Source organism: Mastacembelus armatus, chromosome 8 (genome assembly GCF_900324485.2).
Source record: "Mastacembelus armatus chromosome 8, fMasArm1.2, whole genome shotgun sequence".
NCBI classification, from domain to species: domain Eukaryota; kingdom Metazoa; phylum Chordata; class Actinopteri; order Synbranchiformes; family Mastacembelidae; genus Mastacembelus; species Mastacembelus armatus.
In genome coordinates, this window is record NC_046640.1 from 21,228,548 (window position 1) to 21,246,248 (window position 17,701).

General features: G+C 43.5%; 1 protein-coding gene across 3 annotated transcripts; it reads left to right on the forward strand.

Moving 5' to 3' along the window:
- Nucleotides 1–4: 4 nt before the first annotated feature.
- On the forward strand, nucleotides 5–17,662 carry LOC113141064 (caspase recruitment domain-containing protein 10). 3 transcript variants are annotated; one of them, XM_026325274.1, is made up of 26 exons: nucleotides 5–65; nucleotides 799–854; nucleotides 2,821–2,882; nucleotides 8,318–8,560; nucleotides 9,290–9,427; nucleotides 10,102–10,288; nucleotides 10,552–10,690; nucleotides 11,465–11,668; nucleotides 11,776–11,895; nucleotides 12,042–12,167; nucleotides 12,293–12,478; nucleotides 12,574–12,678; nucleotides 12,861–12,897; nucleotides 13,000–13,037; nucleotides 13,145–13,233; nucleotides 13,320–13,366; nucleotides 13,593–13,713; nucleotides 14,000–14,177; nucleotides 14,407–14,530; nucleotides 14,655–14,895; nucleotides 15,003–15,060; nucleotides 15,158–15,260; nucleotides 15,398–15,556; nucleotides 15,667–15,779; nucleotides 15,991–16,106; nucleotides 16,292–17,662. In XM_026325274.1, the coding sequence occupies exons 3-26, from the start codon at nucleotides 2,831–2,833 to the stop codon at nucleotides 16,497–16,499; spliced, it is 3,132 nt and encodes a 1,043-aa protein (XP_026181059.1). In that variant the 5' UTR covers nucleotides 5–65; nucleotides 799–854; nucleotides 2,821–2,830; the 3' UTR covers nucleotides 16,500–17,662. The 3 variants fall into 3 exon arrangements, with proteins under 3 accessions (XP_026181059.1, XP_026181058.1, XP_033181231.1); XM_026325273.1 differs by lacking the exon at nucleotides 5–65 and having other exon boundaries at nucleotides 451–854; XM_033325340.1 differs by lacking the exons at nucleotides 5–65; nucleotides 799–854; nucleotides 2,821–2,882 and adding an exon at nucleotides 5,715–6,314.
- The last annotated feature ends 39 nt before the right edge of the window (nucleotides 17,663–17,701 follow it).

The window sequence follows — 17,701 nt, forward strand, 5'->3', positions numbered from 1 at the left end:
CAGCCGCCCTTACCCACACTGGCACCGTGGCTTTGGATGGTGAGGCTCCTGTGGCTGCATAACAGGTCTGAGATCACCGGAGCCCTTTTCTCGCTTTCTTTGAGAATAAAATGCGACACAACCAGAGGGATAGAGACACTGAGCCATTGTCATGTATGGACGACGATAATAAACCACTGACTCTGCCCACAATGTCTGATCAGCTTGTGAGCATTCTATAGTGTGTGTGTGTGTGTGTGTGTGTGCATGCTTCTATAGTGTGTGTGTGTGTGTGTGTGTGTGCATGCTTCTATAGTGTGTGTGTGTGCATGCTTCTATAGTGTGTGTGTGTGCATGCTTCTATAGTGTGTGTGTGAGCATGCTCCTATAGTGTGTGTGTGTGTGTGTATGAGTGTGTATTCTCACGCTTGAACTCCTTTCGCCTTAATCTTAGATCCTACTAATGTGACATATGAACCGACAGGACGAAAGGCAGCAATGGCTGTTTAATCAAAACCCTGGGTTGGATGAAATAAACACACAAAAACACTCACATGCACACACACACACACACACACAGCAACATTATCTGTGACCTTTACTCAGCTAATTGTCTCTTAATGTCTCCCACACATCTCATCTACCTCTCTGCTCTCTGTGGCCCCTCTTAACCACACACCTGACGAAAATAACACTCAGCACTAAGTTTTAGTTGGTCATCCGACCTCAGTGTGCAAGTGTGGGACTACATATGTATGTGTGTACAGCATTACAGGACATAACCTAAGGGCAGTCTTAACTATTCACGTTGCTTTTCAGAAGCAGTAGCTGATCCTGCACAGCCAGGAGTCCATAACTTCCACTGCCCAGATCAGGTTAGTGTTTCTGTTCCGCCTGTGTGTGTGTGTGTGTGTGTGTGTGTGTGTTCGATTAGTGTATGCTGATGCAAAACAGAAAAACAACCATATAGTTATAGTCTGGTGTGTGTAATGTATGCATCACTTCACAAATATAGTATCAGGCCAGATTCTGTACTGACTTCTCCAAAATGTGGTAAAACAACCGGACTGGATCAAGGAGGTGTGGAGTTTGAGAACAGACAAGAGAAATGAAGGATCATCTTCTCAGTGAGTGTAGGAGGGCGAGAAGCTCCTGTTAACAACAGCTGCGAAGGATCAGCAGTGAATGTTAGGCCACGGGGAAAAAAAAAAAAACAAGAAATAATTCAGGCATCACGTTAAAAAGTTTCCTCTCTCAAGGCTTGAGTGTATTTAAATAATTATTGTACGTTAAGTCATGTTGTACACGCAGAGAACCTGACAGGGAGATATAACATGAGGAGGAGGAAGGTGGAGGAGGTAGAGAGGAAGGAGTCAAACAGGATGAGAAGTCTCTGAGACAGAAAAGGGGTTTTCTTCACAGGAAATGACTTTCTCACAAATCAGACAGGCAGACAGAAGCTTTGACTCCTCTCAGAGACTGAAACTCATGTGCTCAGCAGCTCACCGTCATTACTGTCACTGAGACCAGGTTGGTTCATCCAGTAAAAACACATTTAAACAAGTCGGGTATGAATTATTCTAAATATGAGCCCCCTTCTCTCGGAGCATCCGTCTCCACGGTGGGTGTTGGTCGGTCTGGGTGTTTTTTTGAGGACAGATCCAGGTTAGGCTTCTGTTCACATGAAACCCAGATGTGCATTTGGGGAACTTTGCTGAGGAAATGGGGCTGATCCGTCGGCGAGGGGGCCGAGTGGTGATGCGACCGATAGATGGAGGGTTGGCTTAAGGGCTACATGAAAGAAGTCGACTCCTGTGCCTTTGTTTGGACTTCGCTCCTGTTTCCTTGGATTCTGACCTGCCAGGAAGCCGAGTGCTGGCCAGGAGACAATAGAGCATTGTAACATCGGTCCTCGGTGCTTTCTAGGCTGCAATAAAAAGTACGAATGAGCACAGGGACACACGCTGAACACACTGAGTGTTTATGCTTGTTTTTAGAAACCTGATCTAACTTTAGGAGTCAGATGTCTGACTGAACAGAACATGGTTTTCATCAGCTCTCCACGGTGGCTTGTATTGTTGAATATCTCTCAGGAAGAAACAAGTTTAAAAGAAATACTTCACAAACATCTGTGTATTGTATCAAGTACTCATCCCTTGTACCAGAGCAAAACATCAACAGAATCATCTCAAATCCAGCTGTTCACCACTGATCCACATGAAAATTCATTAAACTGAAATACGGACATGATGTAGTTTAATGTCAACATGTAAAGGTTTTAAAGTGGCTGTGGCCCTTTGAAGCCTTATGCAGATCAACCTCTCAGCAGATGCTTCTTAAGAGCAGCAAACCGAAAACATTTGAGTGTCTTTTATCAATCAAAGTAGCTAATTTTTCCTCCAGCACTCTAAAAGTTCGGATGCTGTGCTCGGTGAAGACATGAGAAATTAGAAGAGTTTGTGTGTTACGAGCCGAAGCACGTGGTGTTTGTCTGTTGATGTGAGCTGGTTGAGGATCAGATCACACTTTGTGACAAGTCACAAGTGAAAGCTGACCACTGTGAACCTGCAGCAGCGAAGTGAACAGAGAAATGTGGAGATTTCAAAAGTCGTCTTCCTGTGTGTTTGGGGAGACAGATGATGGTAACTGGGAACACTGGTGATCGTTGAAACCAGCCAAACTAAATGACTTCCTGTAATCCTGAATAACTGTCCAAATTCCTATAACACAAAATACTCTTGTGCCTAAAATATTCTGTCTGTGGGATAACAGACACACACAATGTTGTCTAGAGCGTCTTACCACACTGGCACCATCTGACTTTATTGTTGTCATTCCCAGGAGGATTTCCATGTTTTCCTGCTGCGACTCTGTAAATCCTGGGAACTCGGCTGCAGCAGCAGGTGAGGTGTGAGGGACACAGAAACACACTACACACATCTACACTCAACTCCATCACATGTGCTGAAATTTGAGCTTAAAAATACACTTATAAAAACTCAGACAGACTGTTGAGGCCTATCGTGACTGCTCTATGAAAGCCTGCTCCTGTTCTAAGGGAACTTTTATTGTGCGGTTCGGAGTAGATGCATTTTTTAAAACTGTGTATCTGGAAATTGATGTGCAGCGGTTGGTAAAGCTGTCTGTGTCTGCAGTTCAAATTGTGGTGGTGCTCAGATTTAGACACTTATGTTACGCCCTGTAATTCAGACGTCAGCTCAAACCTCACTGTTCTGGAAGGACAGTGACAGGAAAGGGAGCAGGCCGGAGCGTCAGCCTGGGCCTCAGTGTGTTTATAAAGCTATGACTCAATGTGAAAAACACACTGCTGCTCAATAAATCAATCAACAAATCATTCACACGTCACATTGGGTGAGGGGAAACAGGAGAGCTAAAATGGCAGTGATGGTTAATGGTTTATATTTTTCCTGTATCTGTTTTCCTGTATCCCTCTTTCTTTCATTCTAAAGTCTAGAAAACCCTGGACAAAGAAGTGAAGAGCTGTAAAAACTCTAATGTCCAGTTATTTGACCGTGGTTCAGTCACTCCAGCCAAACTGTCTCCATTTGAGGTTTTGTTGTCAGAAAAGAGGCCACATAAATAAACACAAACTATTTCACTTGGCTGGTTGTAAAGATGAAACCAACAAGATTTTGAAATGAGGTCAGTAATAAATAAACAGTCCCTCAAAGTGGCGCCTGGTCCAGTGCTCTCATTGCTCCGTCCTTCACTCTGACCCTCTGGAGTTATGGATGTTGACTTCGTTTTAAACTGGAAGCTGACCTGTATTATTCTGGGCTATTTACAAGATGCTGCTCTGGTCTTCACATATATGACAAAAGACATAAACAGATCTTACTCTGTACTAATTGGAAGTAGTTTACTATCACAACTTAGTCATAAAGTATCAGCAGCGTCTGTGGTACCAGCAGCCTGATCGGTAATGAAAGCTGCCGATAGTATCCTGCCCACAAAGGAAGCATAAATCACATGTCAAGATTTAAATCTGTTTCCATTACTCATGCTCCCATCCCTCTTTTTTCTGCCTCTGTTTTCCAAAAAAGTCAGAAGAGACACATTCTTTAGGGACACAAAGGGCCGATTCTGTGCAGCCGCCAGGCTTGAGTCATAGCAGGAGTGATGGGAGGTCAGCTGCTGGGTGAAGAGCGGGGCCTGTTGTGTGCCAGGCAGGAGCGGAGTGGAACAAACGGAGAATTTAAACCCACAGACACTGCTGATTTTTAAGCTGCATGTTGTTGAATAGTTATAGATAAAAGTGTATTTACAGGAATCCAGATGAGCTGAAAGCATTTCCATGTGGAGCCATTTTCAATAATCGCACAGATATAAAGTCAAATTTAAGAAAGCAGATCCTGTTCATCCAGATGCATCTCCAACAAACCGTGCTGGATCAAAAGTGTTGAGGACAAACTGTTTGGTTTTACGGCCATGGAAGCATCTGTCTTATTCAACAGCCTTTTTAAAGAGGCACTGAAACCAACACCTGCTCGCTCACCCAAAACAAAAAAAGAGAGAGACAAAAGAGTTCAAAATGAAAGTGTGTGGTGCACTTAAGAAATTCTGCATGCTCTATTTCTGTCTGGCTGAACTGTCACTATATCACACATTCCAGTAAAGTGTGGGGTCAGTGCTGCTGTCAATGGCTTCTCTGTGTTGCTGTCACCTCAGAGACAGCAGGAATGCTCATCCAGTGCAGCCCGCCCTCTGCAGAACAAGGCCCAAACACACTGTTGAAGGATAGATCAGTCTGGAGGAGAAGAACGTTACTGATAGAAGAAGAAGAAAAAAAACCCAATGGACAAAAAAGAAATGACAGAGCAGAGCAGATCGGACAAGAGGGTAAAGGAAAATGTGAGCTGAGTCATAAAGAAAGTCAAAAGAGAAGCATTGATGATACAGCACAAGATAAAAACACAGCGAGGAAATGGATCCGTTAATGTGACTGTTTCCTCTCAGCACGTTCTCACATTTAAAACATCAGAATAACAGATGTATTTTTATAAAAGTAAATCAGCACTCAACACATGGTTAAGATAACACAGTCCAGAGTATTCAGATGATTTTCTGACAGAAGTACAGATTCTTCAGTGATCTTGAAAAAGAAACAACGTCACCAGCAGTATTTTTGGACAGCTTACCACAAACTGTGGTGGTTCACAGACCTGGTGCAAAAACTGTGTTTATTTTTACACTTGCAATGAGCTGATGTAGCCTGAGAACATTGAGAGCTCACATCCTCACTGAACAATGTCTAATGTTGTATCCAACCCATATATCTGTGTCCCTGCAGCAGCCAGAGACCCCGAACAGGAGGCCTGTTTATTCAGAGGAGGCCCACTGATGGAGACCGGACTGACATTTCCTGCTCACCAGAAAAAGATATTCTTCAGTCAGACACCCCATATTTCTATTTCTAGCCTTCACGCTGAACCCTCCACCCTGAACTTACTGCTGCTCCCCCAAAAAACTGATCTACCCACTTAGCTTATCATCAAACATCACTTCCTGTTATTGAGAAGTGAAGATGTCTGTACCTTAAATCAAACAATGTGAGTCAGTTGTCCCACTAATTTAATACTGTCAGTCTGTGGGAGGTACAAGAGACAGCGTAGGTGTAATAGTATCTAAAAAAAACGTGAGAAGGAACCTGTGTGTCATGTTGTGTTGGTGCAGCAGATCAGGCAGGTTTCCTTTGTCCTCAGGGGTGATTAACAAAGCCAGTCCGCGCGTTAAGGTGGGACGATGTGTTTGCTCCTGGCTGCAGTGAAGCACCTGGAGAGTGAGTCAGAGTGATAGTGAATCACAGTCTCTTCAACACAAGACTCCGATTACAAAACTCAGACGTCACATTTGAGGAAAACACTCGGTGAAGATACTTTTCCTCACCTGTTTTACGAAGAGGATCAGTGGCTGAAAGCGCCATCTAGTGTTTAGAGTCTTTTACAGCATGATCCTCGCCTTTCATCAGCCCTGCTCTGTGAAGAGGAATTCCGCTGGGATGCAGCGCAAAGTGGGACTTCTGTCGTGCGTCTTGTTTGCTGATTGGCTGGTTGTGGTCGGGTGAAGGTGGAGGAGCTGAGTGCGCTAAGTTGTGCGTAAAGGAGGAGCTGAGTGCGCTAAGTTGTGCGTAAAGGAGGAGCTGAGTGCGCTAAGGTGTGAGTAAAGCAGGAGCTGCGCTTTCCGGCCAGGTGCCGCCTACACATTCACACCTCACTCCCCGGGTTCACTCCTCACTCGGTTCTTGACCTGAACGGGATGTGTTGGAGCTGACTACACGTGTTCCGCTCTCTCGAAGCGAACTAAAGCCATGAGTGGTAAGTGGTTATTTAGGACTTTAAAACCAGTTATGTTTCTGTCCATATTTACTCTGGTGTGACTGGGACATGTTTGACAGACTCAGAATCATTTGTGGCAGCAGGGATGTACTATAACAAACTACAGGTATGATCAGCCATGAGGCGCAGGTGAATTGTGTATTATATATACAAACCACTGTAGAGTCAGTATCAGATGGATTTATATTCATTTCTAGAAGGCAAAACGTGATTCAAGTTATCATCAGTGTTTTACATCATTTCCCAGGTGGTTTGTCATTTAGAGCCTTCTGGTAACAGGTTTTATCATCAGTCTTCTTCCTGGAAAATAACTGAATATAATTTCTTATCGGTGTGAGTATTGATTTGTGTCATTATATGGGTTTTAATCAGATCCTCTAAATTGAAAGCAGGTCTTGGCTTTTGCAATGCAGATTAACTTTTTTTTTTTTTTTTTTTACTTTATTGTGAATGACAGCTCAGCTTTCTAATAAAAGGTGGGTGCATGTTTGCTACGATGTAGATGGTAAAAAGGAGGCGTTCACCAGCAAACACATGAGAAGGAGGTTTCATTGGACTGATTATGGGGCAATGACAGATTCCAGAGTATCCAGACCTGCCTCAACCTGCCTGTTAGCTCATATATGTCAGATCACAGCAGCAGACAGTCACACTCATTATTGGTAAATAAAGACTAATACCAGAGAGACAGTGAGGGTGAAGACGTTTAGAGACGTATTTATGACTGATTAATCTGTTCTAAAAATCATCAGAGCCCAGAGAAATCTCTCTTTTTTTAGAAGCAGTGCATTATAAAATGAACCAAACACACAGATTTAAAAGAAACTGGGGACCAGGACCGCTCTGTAATTAGAAGAGACTCAGTGTGTTGGTTTGACACTCAGGATTCTGCCTGTAGATCAGCACAGCTCTGTGTTGTTATAGTCTGTTCTGTGCAGCAGATGGGCGGGCTTTGCTGCCTTGCATTGCTCAATCCAGTTCAGTTGTTCAGTCAACACATAGCAAATACATACAGTTAGTGTAAGTTTATTGTAGCTGCTGTTTAACAAACTCCTGCAGTGTCACTTTCTCTCTTTGTGTCCTCCAGTGGGAATTGAATGGGGCTGAGAAAGCCTTTGTCTGTGGTCTCCTAGTGTGTTTTTAGCTCTGCGATATGAGTCACACCAGTATTTTCATTCCTGTGCTCTGAGACATCGACCCTGCTACTTTATGATCCTCGTAACGGCAGTACCCTTTGCCCTGCCACCATTTAATCCCAGGCTGAAGCCACTGCTGCTGTAACCCACGCTATGAAATGTACTCTTGTTTATTCACACATCAATCTGCTTTTATATCTGTAAACTTGTATGTGAGATTAAACACCATATCTACTGCCTGTAAGATAAAATGGCAAATGTTGATCTGTAAGACTGGTGGTTTGCAGGAGTAAATCCCCCTCAGCATTCCTTGGAAGGTTTCCAGTAAAGAGCTGAAGCTCATTCTCTCACCATTCAGCAGAGCAACCCAGAAGTCCTCAGTGCCTCCTGAAGAATGTCTTCTATTATGCTGCCATTCAAAGTTAAAGCCCCATGTAACAAAATTTCATTAAGGCTGAAAACCACAGAATCTTAAATAGTTAAGCTTCCTCACATGTGGGGCACTTATCATTGTAGGAGGATTGCTTAGAAATCACAGTAACACGACGTAATGACCCACTTTAAAGGCTGAGAGATAAGCAAAGTCAGACAAAAACAAATTCCACCGGAAATCACCACAAAGAAAAATGTTTAGTCTGTGGCTGGACATAAGACATGTCTCTAAATCTGGCCCTGTGGGCTGAAGTGGGGAAGTTTAAGAGACGCAGTCCAGAGTAACAACCATATCAGGAGTTTAGCTTTCATGAATTAAAGAAATAAATCGTGCACACCACTGTCCTTTCGTTCCCCTTGATGTGCAGTCCTTTTTGGGATATCCTGCCATTTCCCTGCCTTGGTTTCTTGCAGGTGTCACAGTTTGGGCGGACGAGGGGGACATGGGTCCGGAGGAAGTGCGACCTTCTGCCCCCTGGTCAGAGGAGCGCTGCGAGGAGCTGTGGGATCGTGTGGAAGGAGTTCGACACAAGCTCACACGCATCCTCAACCCGGCCAAACTCACCCCGTACCTGCGCCAGTGCAAAGTCATTGATGAACAGGACGAAGACGAGGTGCTCAACTCCACACAGTACCCACTGCGCATCAGCAAGGCCGGTGAGAGGAAGAAAACATCAATATTTACTAGAAGTAGCAGCTGTCATTGCCTTTACTAGCCACATTCTACCATTAGAGTAGCTGCAGTAAGCTACTTCACTCAGTCACTCCTGTAGATTTCCAGATTCAGTGTGACTTAAACTTTCTGCGAACATTATTGCCTCTGATGCTTAATGCAAATAAATGTCCACAAGCTTAGAAACAATAGACGAAACTAAACTCTTCTACCTGTTTATTTTCTAACACTGATAGTTTTCTCTACATTTATATGTAAGGTGAAATCAGTGTCTGCAGCATGAAGATTATTGTGAATGTGTGTGTGTCAGTCAGGAACAGGTGGTAAAGGCAGAAGCTAAGCAGAGAGTCAGATGAAAGACTGAGCTAAGTAAAGAGGAGGGAGACAAGGAATGAAGGCAGATAAAGATGAAGGGGAGATGTTGCAAGTAAAGACGAGAGAAGGACACGCACCTGGTGGATCTGAGCTCACATCATTACCGTCTCATTGCCAGTGAGTTAGCTAATGCTCTAGCCAGTCGTTCATCATGGTCATGTTTCATAAACCCATGTAACTACAGGAGAAAATGATGCTCACATCAGAGAGGCAGCACTTTTGTGGTTAGAGTGCTGAGAAAGTTTACAGTACCAAAATACTGACATCAGCATCAGTTGTGACTGCCTTTTTTAGTCGTTTACTGATCATCATCATCATCATCATCATTCACTGAACAGGTCGATTGTTGGACATTCTGCGTGGTCAGGGCCAGCGAGGCCTTCAGGCCTTCATGGAATCACTGGAGTTTTACCACCCTGAGCAGTACACACAGCTGACCGGACAACAGCCCACACATCGATGCTCCCTCATACTGGGTACGTATCCTTCTGTGTGTGTGGATCAGTAGGAGCATGGCAGTGGTTTGGTCAATGTCCTGTTCAGAGTCGCTGTTCAAATTGGTACCACAAGAAAACCTTGTAGACTTGTCAGTGAAAAGATGGAAACAAACTAAACAGCTTATTACGATATGAGACGTTGCATGGATACCCAGTGATAGTTTGGTGTTTAATCAGAAATGCAGCTGGCTGTAACTGTGTTGTTTCCTGGGAATTATGTCCTGAGGCTTTGTGACATGGAGAAAGGCGACAGCGGCTCCAAACTGCACTAACACAATCAGAGCAGACCTTCAGACTTCAAAGAAAACACACAACAGGTCATTGTCAAAGGTTACATGCTCAGCAAGTAAACCAGAAGCTCAAAGTACTGTGCAAACATTTCCCTCTGGTTATTATGAGCATCTGAAGGATTGCCAGTTTAATGAAAGGCTTTCTGGTCTCTAACACAGACATCAATAGATGCATAGCCAACATGAGAACCTGACAAAGTAACTGGTAGGTTGATCTGTGCTCAGTGAGTCTGATCTCTGCAGCACATCGGCCTGCAGTGAACACACATGCAGAGGATCAGTCCACCTGGATCTGTAAAAATGTGACATAATTGAAGTTGCACGTTAGTCGCTGAGCAGTCCTTCACCTGTCTCTCTGATCAGATGAGGAAGGTCCTGAGGGTTTGACCCAGTTCCTGCTGCTGGAGGTGCGAAAACTAAGGGAGCAGCTTCGAAACAGCCGCATGTGTGAGCGGCGCCTGTCTCAGCGCTGCCGGGTGGCGGAGGATGAACGCAGCCGTGCTGAACGTAAAGCACAGGAGCTACGTCACGACAGACTGCAGCTTGAGAGGTTTGTCTGAGGGTTATCGGTAGATTTGGTTGTTCCTCTACCTTTGAGTCCAGCTTTCTATAGACGCTGTGAACACAAAGTCTTTTCTCAAGTAATTAAAGACAATTCAGAGACTGAATTCCCAGTTTTAATAACCTTTGTTCATGCAGCGTCAGTGAATGAATACCAGCTGTTAAATCCACCCATTGTTTCTAAAGCCTGGAATGAGTGTTATTCAGAAATTAATGGGAAGCAATGTGCTCTGGATGATTTGTGATGCGAAGGCTGCGTCAGGACTGGGAGTCGGCCAGTCGAGAGCTGGGAAAGCTGAAGGACCGACACCTGGAGCAGGTGGTGAAGTACTCCAGGGCCCTGGAGGAGCAAGGCAAAGCCTCCACCCGAGAGAGAGAACTGCTAACACAGGTGTGTCATTAGTAGGAGCCCATGTTCAAACAGAAAGTCCATTGTGGTTTTTGAGGTGTTTAAACTCACCTTACCTTGGTAGCATTCCACAGAAACAGTGCTGAGTGCTGTCATTCCCTTTCTGCTACCAGCATGTCTCCACTGATCCACAGGGCCAAAAACACTCCATGCCACAAGACCCCAACTTTGTTTTGCCCCTGTTGCTCTAAACCCAAAGGTGATTTATGTGAGCCAGATATTTGTTAACAGTTTGTAGCAAAATGGTTTTATATGTGGAGACAGGGAAAGATATTTTATCAGGTTTTCATTTTATTTCAGCATGTGTCAGAAAACAGATGCTTGATGGCACAATAAAGGCAGCACTAGCGCCAAAGGCAGATCAAGTAAAATAGTTTTGGCTGGCATGCAGCTGTAGCATGAACTGCAGTGAGCAGATCAGAGCAGCTGTGGAGACGTTATCAGCTTTGTTTTTATTTCTATTCTGCTCTGTCACAACAAGTCAACCATCACTTACAAATACCTGGAAATCTTTTCTGGTTACTTATACCTGAAAGTATAATGCCACCGGCATTACTTCCACTATGCTCCTGTTACCTTACCTGCAGTGTGCTGCTAATATGGGAATGTAGTAGTGTTTGTAATTCTGTGTAATAAATACATTTTACCTGGAATTACCTGCTCTGGTTTACTGTGCAAAGACTTGTAGTTTGAAATAATAATGTTAGAGACAACTTGTACCCAAATATCAGGTGTGTCTTTATGATGGTTTTACAGGTGGAGGCTCTAAAGTTAAGGCTGACAGAGGCAGAGAAACAAACAACTGAAGCACCAGGAAACACTGTGCTACCAAAAAGGAATAGTTTGCTCTCTAATGGAGTAAAGGCTCCTCCATCAGCTGTACCTGAGAAACCTGTACACTACCAAGAGGAACAGAAAGCTGAGAACTCAGGAACTAAGACGAGGGTTCCTGCCACTGAAGTACGTTTTTAAATCTGCAGTGTTTCTCACAAACACCGTTACAGCAGCCTCTTTTTGTGCTGCTTTCAGCTACATAGCTCTTAAATTGTTCCTGTTGTTGACCTCAGGCTCTGATGGATATCCTGCAGCAGGACCGCAGGGAGGCTGCAGAGCAAAGGCAGGAGCTCTGCGAGATCATCACCAGGCTACAGAGAGAGCTCCAGAGCACTGAGGAGCAGAGGGAAAAGGTGAACATTGGTCAGCCATCACCTTAAACATGATGTTAAATGCAGCTAGTTCAGAAAATGTTTACTTCTATGATCATTTATTGTTCAGCTGTATGCAGAGCTTGCTGCTTTTGAATAGAGCTTGTAATGGTGAACGATGTTTGTAGCTGGAGTCACAGTGCGAGCAGCTACAGCTGAACGTGAGGACTCTGCAGTTGGACTGGGAGACTGAGCAGAAGAGGAGTGTGTCCTACTTCAACCAGATCATGGAACTGGAAAAGGAGAGAGACCAGGTCAGTATGAATGAAGGGTTTGAGCCGAGCGTGTTCTCATGGTCCATATATATATTTCTCATATTAGCATCTCAGGCTATTCTTAATACTTTTTACACTATGCAAACGTTTCATCTTTCCTCCAGGCCCTGCGCAGTCGAGACAGCCTGCAGTTGGAGTACACCGACTGTCTGCTGGATAAGAACCGTCTGCGTAAACGCATTGCAGAGCTGCAGGCCAACATGGAGCAGCAGCAGAGGGAGCTGGAGAGAGAGAGGGAGAGGGAGAGGAGCCGGGAGAAACTGGAGCAGAGCAGCTCCTGTCTGCACTGTGTGAGTTAACACAGGTGTACAGAAGCTGCAAAGTACTGTCTTCAAACTGCCAACACAGAACATTAAATATATTATTGTCTGTGTCTCTGGCCCAGTCCCACCTGTCTCTGTGTAGTGAGGACCAGTGCTATGGCCCCTGCTGCTCCCTTGGCCTGGACCTGAGCCTTGGGCCTAACAGTGCTCCTCTGCTGCTACGAAAGGTCAGGCCTGACTGTCATCTCATGTTGTTATGATGCTATGCAAAAATCCTCTGTAACGTCTGGATCTTATATTTTTTTGAGTCATTTCCAGTAAGTGATGTTGTAATACATTCCTGTGCAAGCTTCAGCATGTTATCTGTACAATACCTCTCACCAGCTGTGTGGTCTTTGTTGTGCCCCAGCTGCCCTCTAGAGGCCAAACACATGAAAACCTGGAGGGTAAGTTGTGTGCACAGCTTCCTGCAGTATTTAAATGCTTTTTTTTTGTTTGTTTCATATATATATTCTATTTATTTAAATATTCATTCTGCACCTTCACAGGTTCTCGCTCTAAATCAGTGGAGAATCTCCTGTCATCAGTGAGTATGAAGGCTCTGCTTGCTAACATAAGACTGCAACAAAAGAAAAAAGAGAATGAAAGAAAGAACAAAATGATCAGAATTGGTGTCTTTTTATTTATCCTCAGACCGAGGACAATGAAAAGGAAATAAATCGGCTCTCCATATTCCCCTTTCCCCCCTGCATGAACTCCATCAACCGACGATTCAACACTGAGTGAGTTTATTGGCCTGATATAACCCTAAATATTTTCCACCTGCCTTCACTTCATTTGATTAACATTCATTTTTCTGCATCAACAGGTTTGACTTGGATTCATACGGCAGTGATGAGAACGATAACATCACAGGTAAATTTGATCCTGGTGTGGTTTTGTATGAACAACCATCAACAACAAAATGACATCCAGTCCAGTCAGAAGCAATAATTTCTAACATTTATCCATCGTGCAGAAAAAAGATCATGTAGTATCTAAGTAGAATAAACCACAGAAAGTCTTTGTTCCACTTCAGTTTTTCGCTCTGTGCGTGGAGCACACTGTGAGCGTAAGTCATGAGGCTCTGTGGTGTTTTCAGGGGAACAGACTGAACCTTCTTTGTCAGACTCCTGGAACTCCCTACACTCTCATCTCTTCCCCCCTGACTTGATCAACCTGCCTGCAGCGTCTTCACACAAACCCAGTCCCACAGTTCCCAGGTGCATTACCTTTCTGTTTTCTACTTGAGAACCAATCATTTTGATGACGATGCAGCTTAAAGGTCTGAGTTACAAACTCCAGTCTGTTCACTTTTAAATAATAACAGATTAACTAAAGAGGATTTATTTCATTAGGTGAGGAAATGTGTTATATGTTTTCATAATCAGAATTAGTTTCATGCAGCCTTAATATTCAACCACAAATAGACTTTATTGACTTGCATCTCATTAAAAACCAAATATGCAAGTTTTGTCTAATGTACATGTCACACCATCCATCTCTCAGGATACCCCCCTGCTCCCCATCTCCAAGTCCCCCCACCTTACCAAAGCGTGGAAGAGCCAGTCTAGCTGATGATATCACTATAGTCGGAGGAAACCGAACGGGAATCTTTGTGAGCCACGTGACACCAGGTTCCCCAGCCGAGCAGTGTGGCCTAAAGGAGGGCAGTGAGCTGCTGGAGGTGACTGTCTGATTGGTGGTCGTGTCATGTGTGAGGATAGTTTGTGTGAATGGGTGAATACATGCAGGTACTGGTGGTTTTGGAGCAAATGCAGTTTACAGTTCTGTTTGCAGATTCTTCTTCATTCATTCAAAAAGTGTAAATGAAATCAAACATAAAACAAAGATGAACATAGTGTAAACAAATAAGGTTGCAGCATAACAGGCAGTTTTCTCCTCGTGGTTTCCAGCTGGAGAGGGTTCTGTTCGGTGGGGGCAGTGTGCTGCTGGGACAGTGCACTGCTGAGGTAGCCCACTGCTCTCTGCAGTGGTGGATGGAGCCTTCAATGCTCAAACACCAGAGCAATCCAGAGGGTGAGTTTGAAAAATGAACATAAAACAGAAAATACTGAATCCTCTCCCCATCACACACATGACGTCATGTTCATTCATGTCTCAGAACAGTGAAACTGAGCTGTGCCATGTTTGTTCTGTTCAGCTTACAAAAAGCTGTGCTCCCAGCTCTCATCATCTAGCTTCACGGGTACTGACTCCTTCTATGTGCGTGTCAATCTCGACATGGAGCCTCACGGTGACCCACCTTCTCTGGCTGTGTCCTGTGATGACATTATACATGTCACTGACACAAGGTACAATGGAAAATACCAGTGGTGCTGTTCCCTTGTGGACCCACGCACAGCCAAGCCCAAGCAGGCAGGAACCATGCCCAACTACAACAGGTATTACGGTCACATCTGGATTTGACTACTAGATTAATTTAGACCATATGCTAATTGTGGAGAAGTCGGAGTGTAAATAACTTGGATTACTTGATTTTCCACCTCAGGGCACAACAGCTGTTACTTGTAAGGCTGCGAAAAATGGTGCAAAAGGACAAGAAGAAGGTACGTCTGCACGTCATGGTGCTTATCCATCCTATCACAGAACCCCTAACCACACCTAACAACACTAGTTTATTTTATGACGTTTTCTACCATGTAGTTCTTGAGGAAAGCGTCTGACCGTGTACGACTGGTCAAGGCAGTGGACTCCAGCTGCCGTGGGACTGGTTCCACACAGCAGGTCTTTTACACACTCAGCAAACGTAAGCTCCAGCAATAAAGTCCCAGAGTGCAACACCAATTCTATTTAATCTGTCTTTGTGTTAATGCAACCTGTTTTCCATTGCAGTATGATTATGTGTGCACATTAATGTGTGCTTATCTGCAACTTCGCCTGCAGGTCATGAAGAGCACTTGATCCCGTACAGTTTAGTGGAGCCGGTGCAGGTTAAGACCAAGAGGCCGGTCATCTTCTCCCCCTCTCTTCTCTCCCGTGGTCTCATAGAGTGGCTGCTGCAACCAGCAGAGTCTGGTTTAAACTTCAACACCTGCCCACCAGGTATGTACACACACGCACTCACATAAGATGCCCCAAACGCTGACAGGTACAATGAACTTTATTTGACCATCACATGATCCACCACATTCTCCTGTTCCCTGGGGCTGCAGAGCCTATTCCAGCTTCAGAGAAACGAGACAAGAGAGTGTTCCTGTTGGATTCCTGCAGTCCAGAGGAGGCTCTCGGCATACGGTTGCAGTCAATACAAGATGTCATCAGCCAGGTAATGTGACATTTTCCCATTGCAGAAAATTTTACTCAGTAAGGCACAAACATGTCTTCCTAAAATCTTGTGTAAGGAAGAGTAAGGCAGGTTTGTAAGTGAAGTCAGTACATGTATCATCTATTTGTTTTATGAAAAGAGAAAATGTTCGTGGCAATAATGTATGTAGATTCTCACATATTTCCCAAATCTCCTCCTTTGTCTGTTTTAGGACCGGCACTGTCTGCTGGAGCTGGGACTGTCCAGTGTTGAAGGCTTACTGAGACAGGGGATTTACCCTATAATCATCCACATACGGCCCAAGAACAAAAAACACAAGAAACTGAGGTAAATGCATATTTATTTATCATCCATCCATCGTGCACATTTACATTGTGGGGAAAATAAAATATAACTTTACAGTACAGTATAACTTTACAGTACAGTATAACTTTACAGTACAGTATTTTTCACCTTACAAATATGCTAAAAATTCTTTATTTGAAAGAATCCAACTATTATTTCCTCCATAGGAAGTTTTTTCCACGGTGTGGGGAGGACACTGTAATGGAGGAGGCATGCCATGCTGAGGAGCTGCAGCTGGAGACACTGCCCTTGTACTACTACACCGTGGAGCCGAGCTCCTGGGGCAGCACCGTGGAGCTTCTGGCAGCCATTCGCAATGCCATCCACAGCCAGCAGACGGCAGTAGCGTGGGTCGAACTGGACAGGCTGCAATAGAGCACAGACACAGAATGTGAATATTACACAGATCAAACTAGGTTATCCTGTCAGGTGACTATAAAAGACAAGTATTTAGTGGTCAGGGGTCAGTGTACATGCAGAAAATTCATAATTCTCAATACAGCCAAGCTGGACTAGCTATAATGGATGACTAATAGAAAAAAACTAAAACACATTTGACACCCGCAGAGACCTGTAGTTATCTGTTTTATTAATAAGAATTATGTCACATTACATGTTTTTAATTTCAGATAATAAATTATACGTATAGTTTCATTAGGGGTAGGGGTGAAGGAGACTAGGAAGGGACGTCATGGAAGCTGCAAAACTGCTTATCCACAGTTGCAGTAAAGACTGAGCCTGATGCAGATCATACTATTATTGTTATGCAGATCATATTTAAAAGTCTTACACTGAAAAAGTACATTTCTGGATATTCTTTAGATTATATGTGACAATATTAGCAAGTGCTGCTTTTTTATTTACCACATTGTACAACAGATGCTTTAGTTCACTAAGATCAAATTTCATTTTTTCATTGTCAAATAGTTTTCTTTCCTAACCATTTTTAATATATATATAAAGAATTCTCTTATGTGACTTGATCTGATCTGTTTTTTAATTGAAATAAAATGTTAATTTTGACATTAGTGCAGTAGCTGGATGATGAAACAATTAGAGTTTTCTGAAACAGACATAGATTCACCAACCCTCAGCAGTACAACAGCCCTGACATTACATTTATTGTCATAAAGCTTAGAATATTTTAGGTTTAGGTGAAATTGTATAAATTCAGTTATATGTTTATTACTGAGATTATAATTAAAGGTGAGGCTTTTACTGGAGTATCTGCATTTTTTGTAGATTTTAATTTCTATTCCACTACATCCCAGAGGCAGATGTACTTTTTACTGCTCTACATCTGTCTGATAGCTGGAGTTACTTTTCCAATGACAGTTTTTCATCCCCTTCCTGTCCCCTGAGAACTTCAAACATATGAGATCTTGTAGAATATTTACTTTGACTCCTAAGGCAAGCTGTTTTAACATCAAATAGGGTCCACATTGAAGATATCTAGCGTATTTATGACTAGTCAAAACAGTAATTTAAGATATGTACATTGTCATTTTGACTAATAAAAATTGTTTTATTGACTTGAATGGGGAAACTACTTTCAGATATCTACAACTGAACTTTGA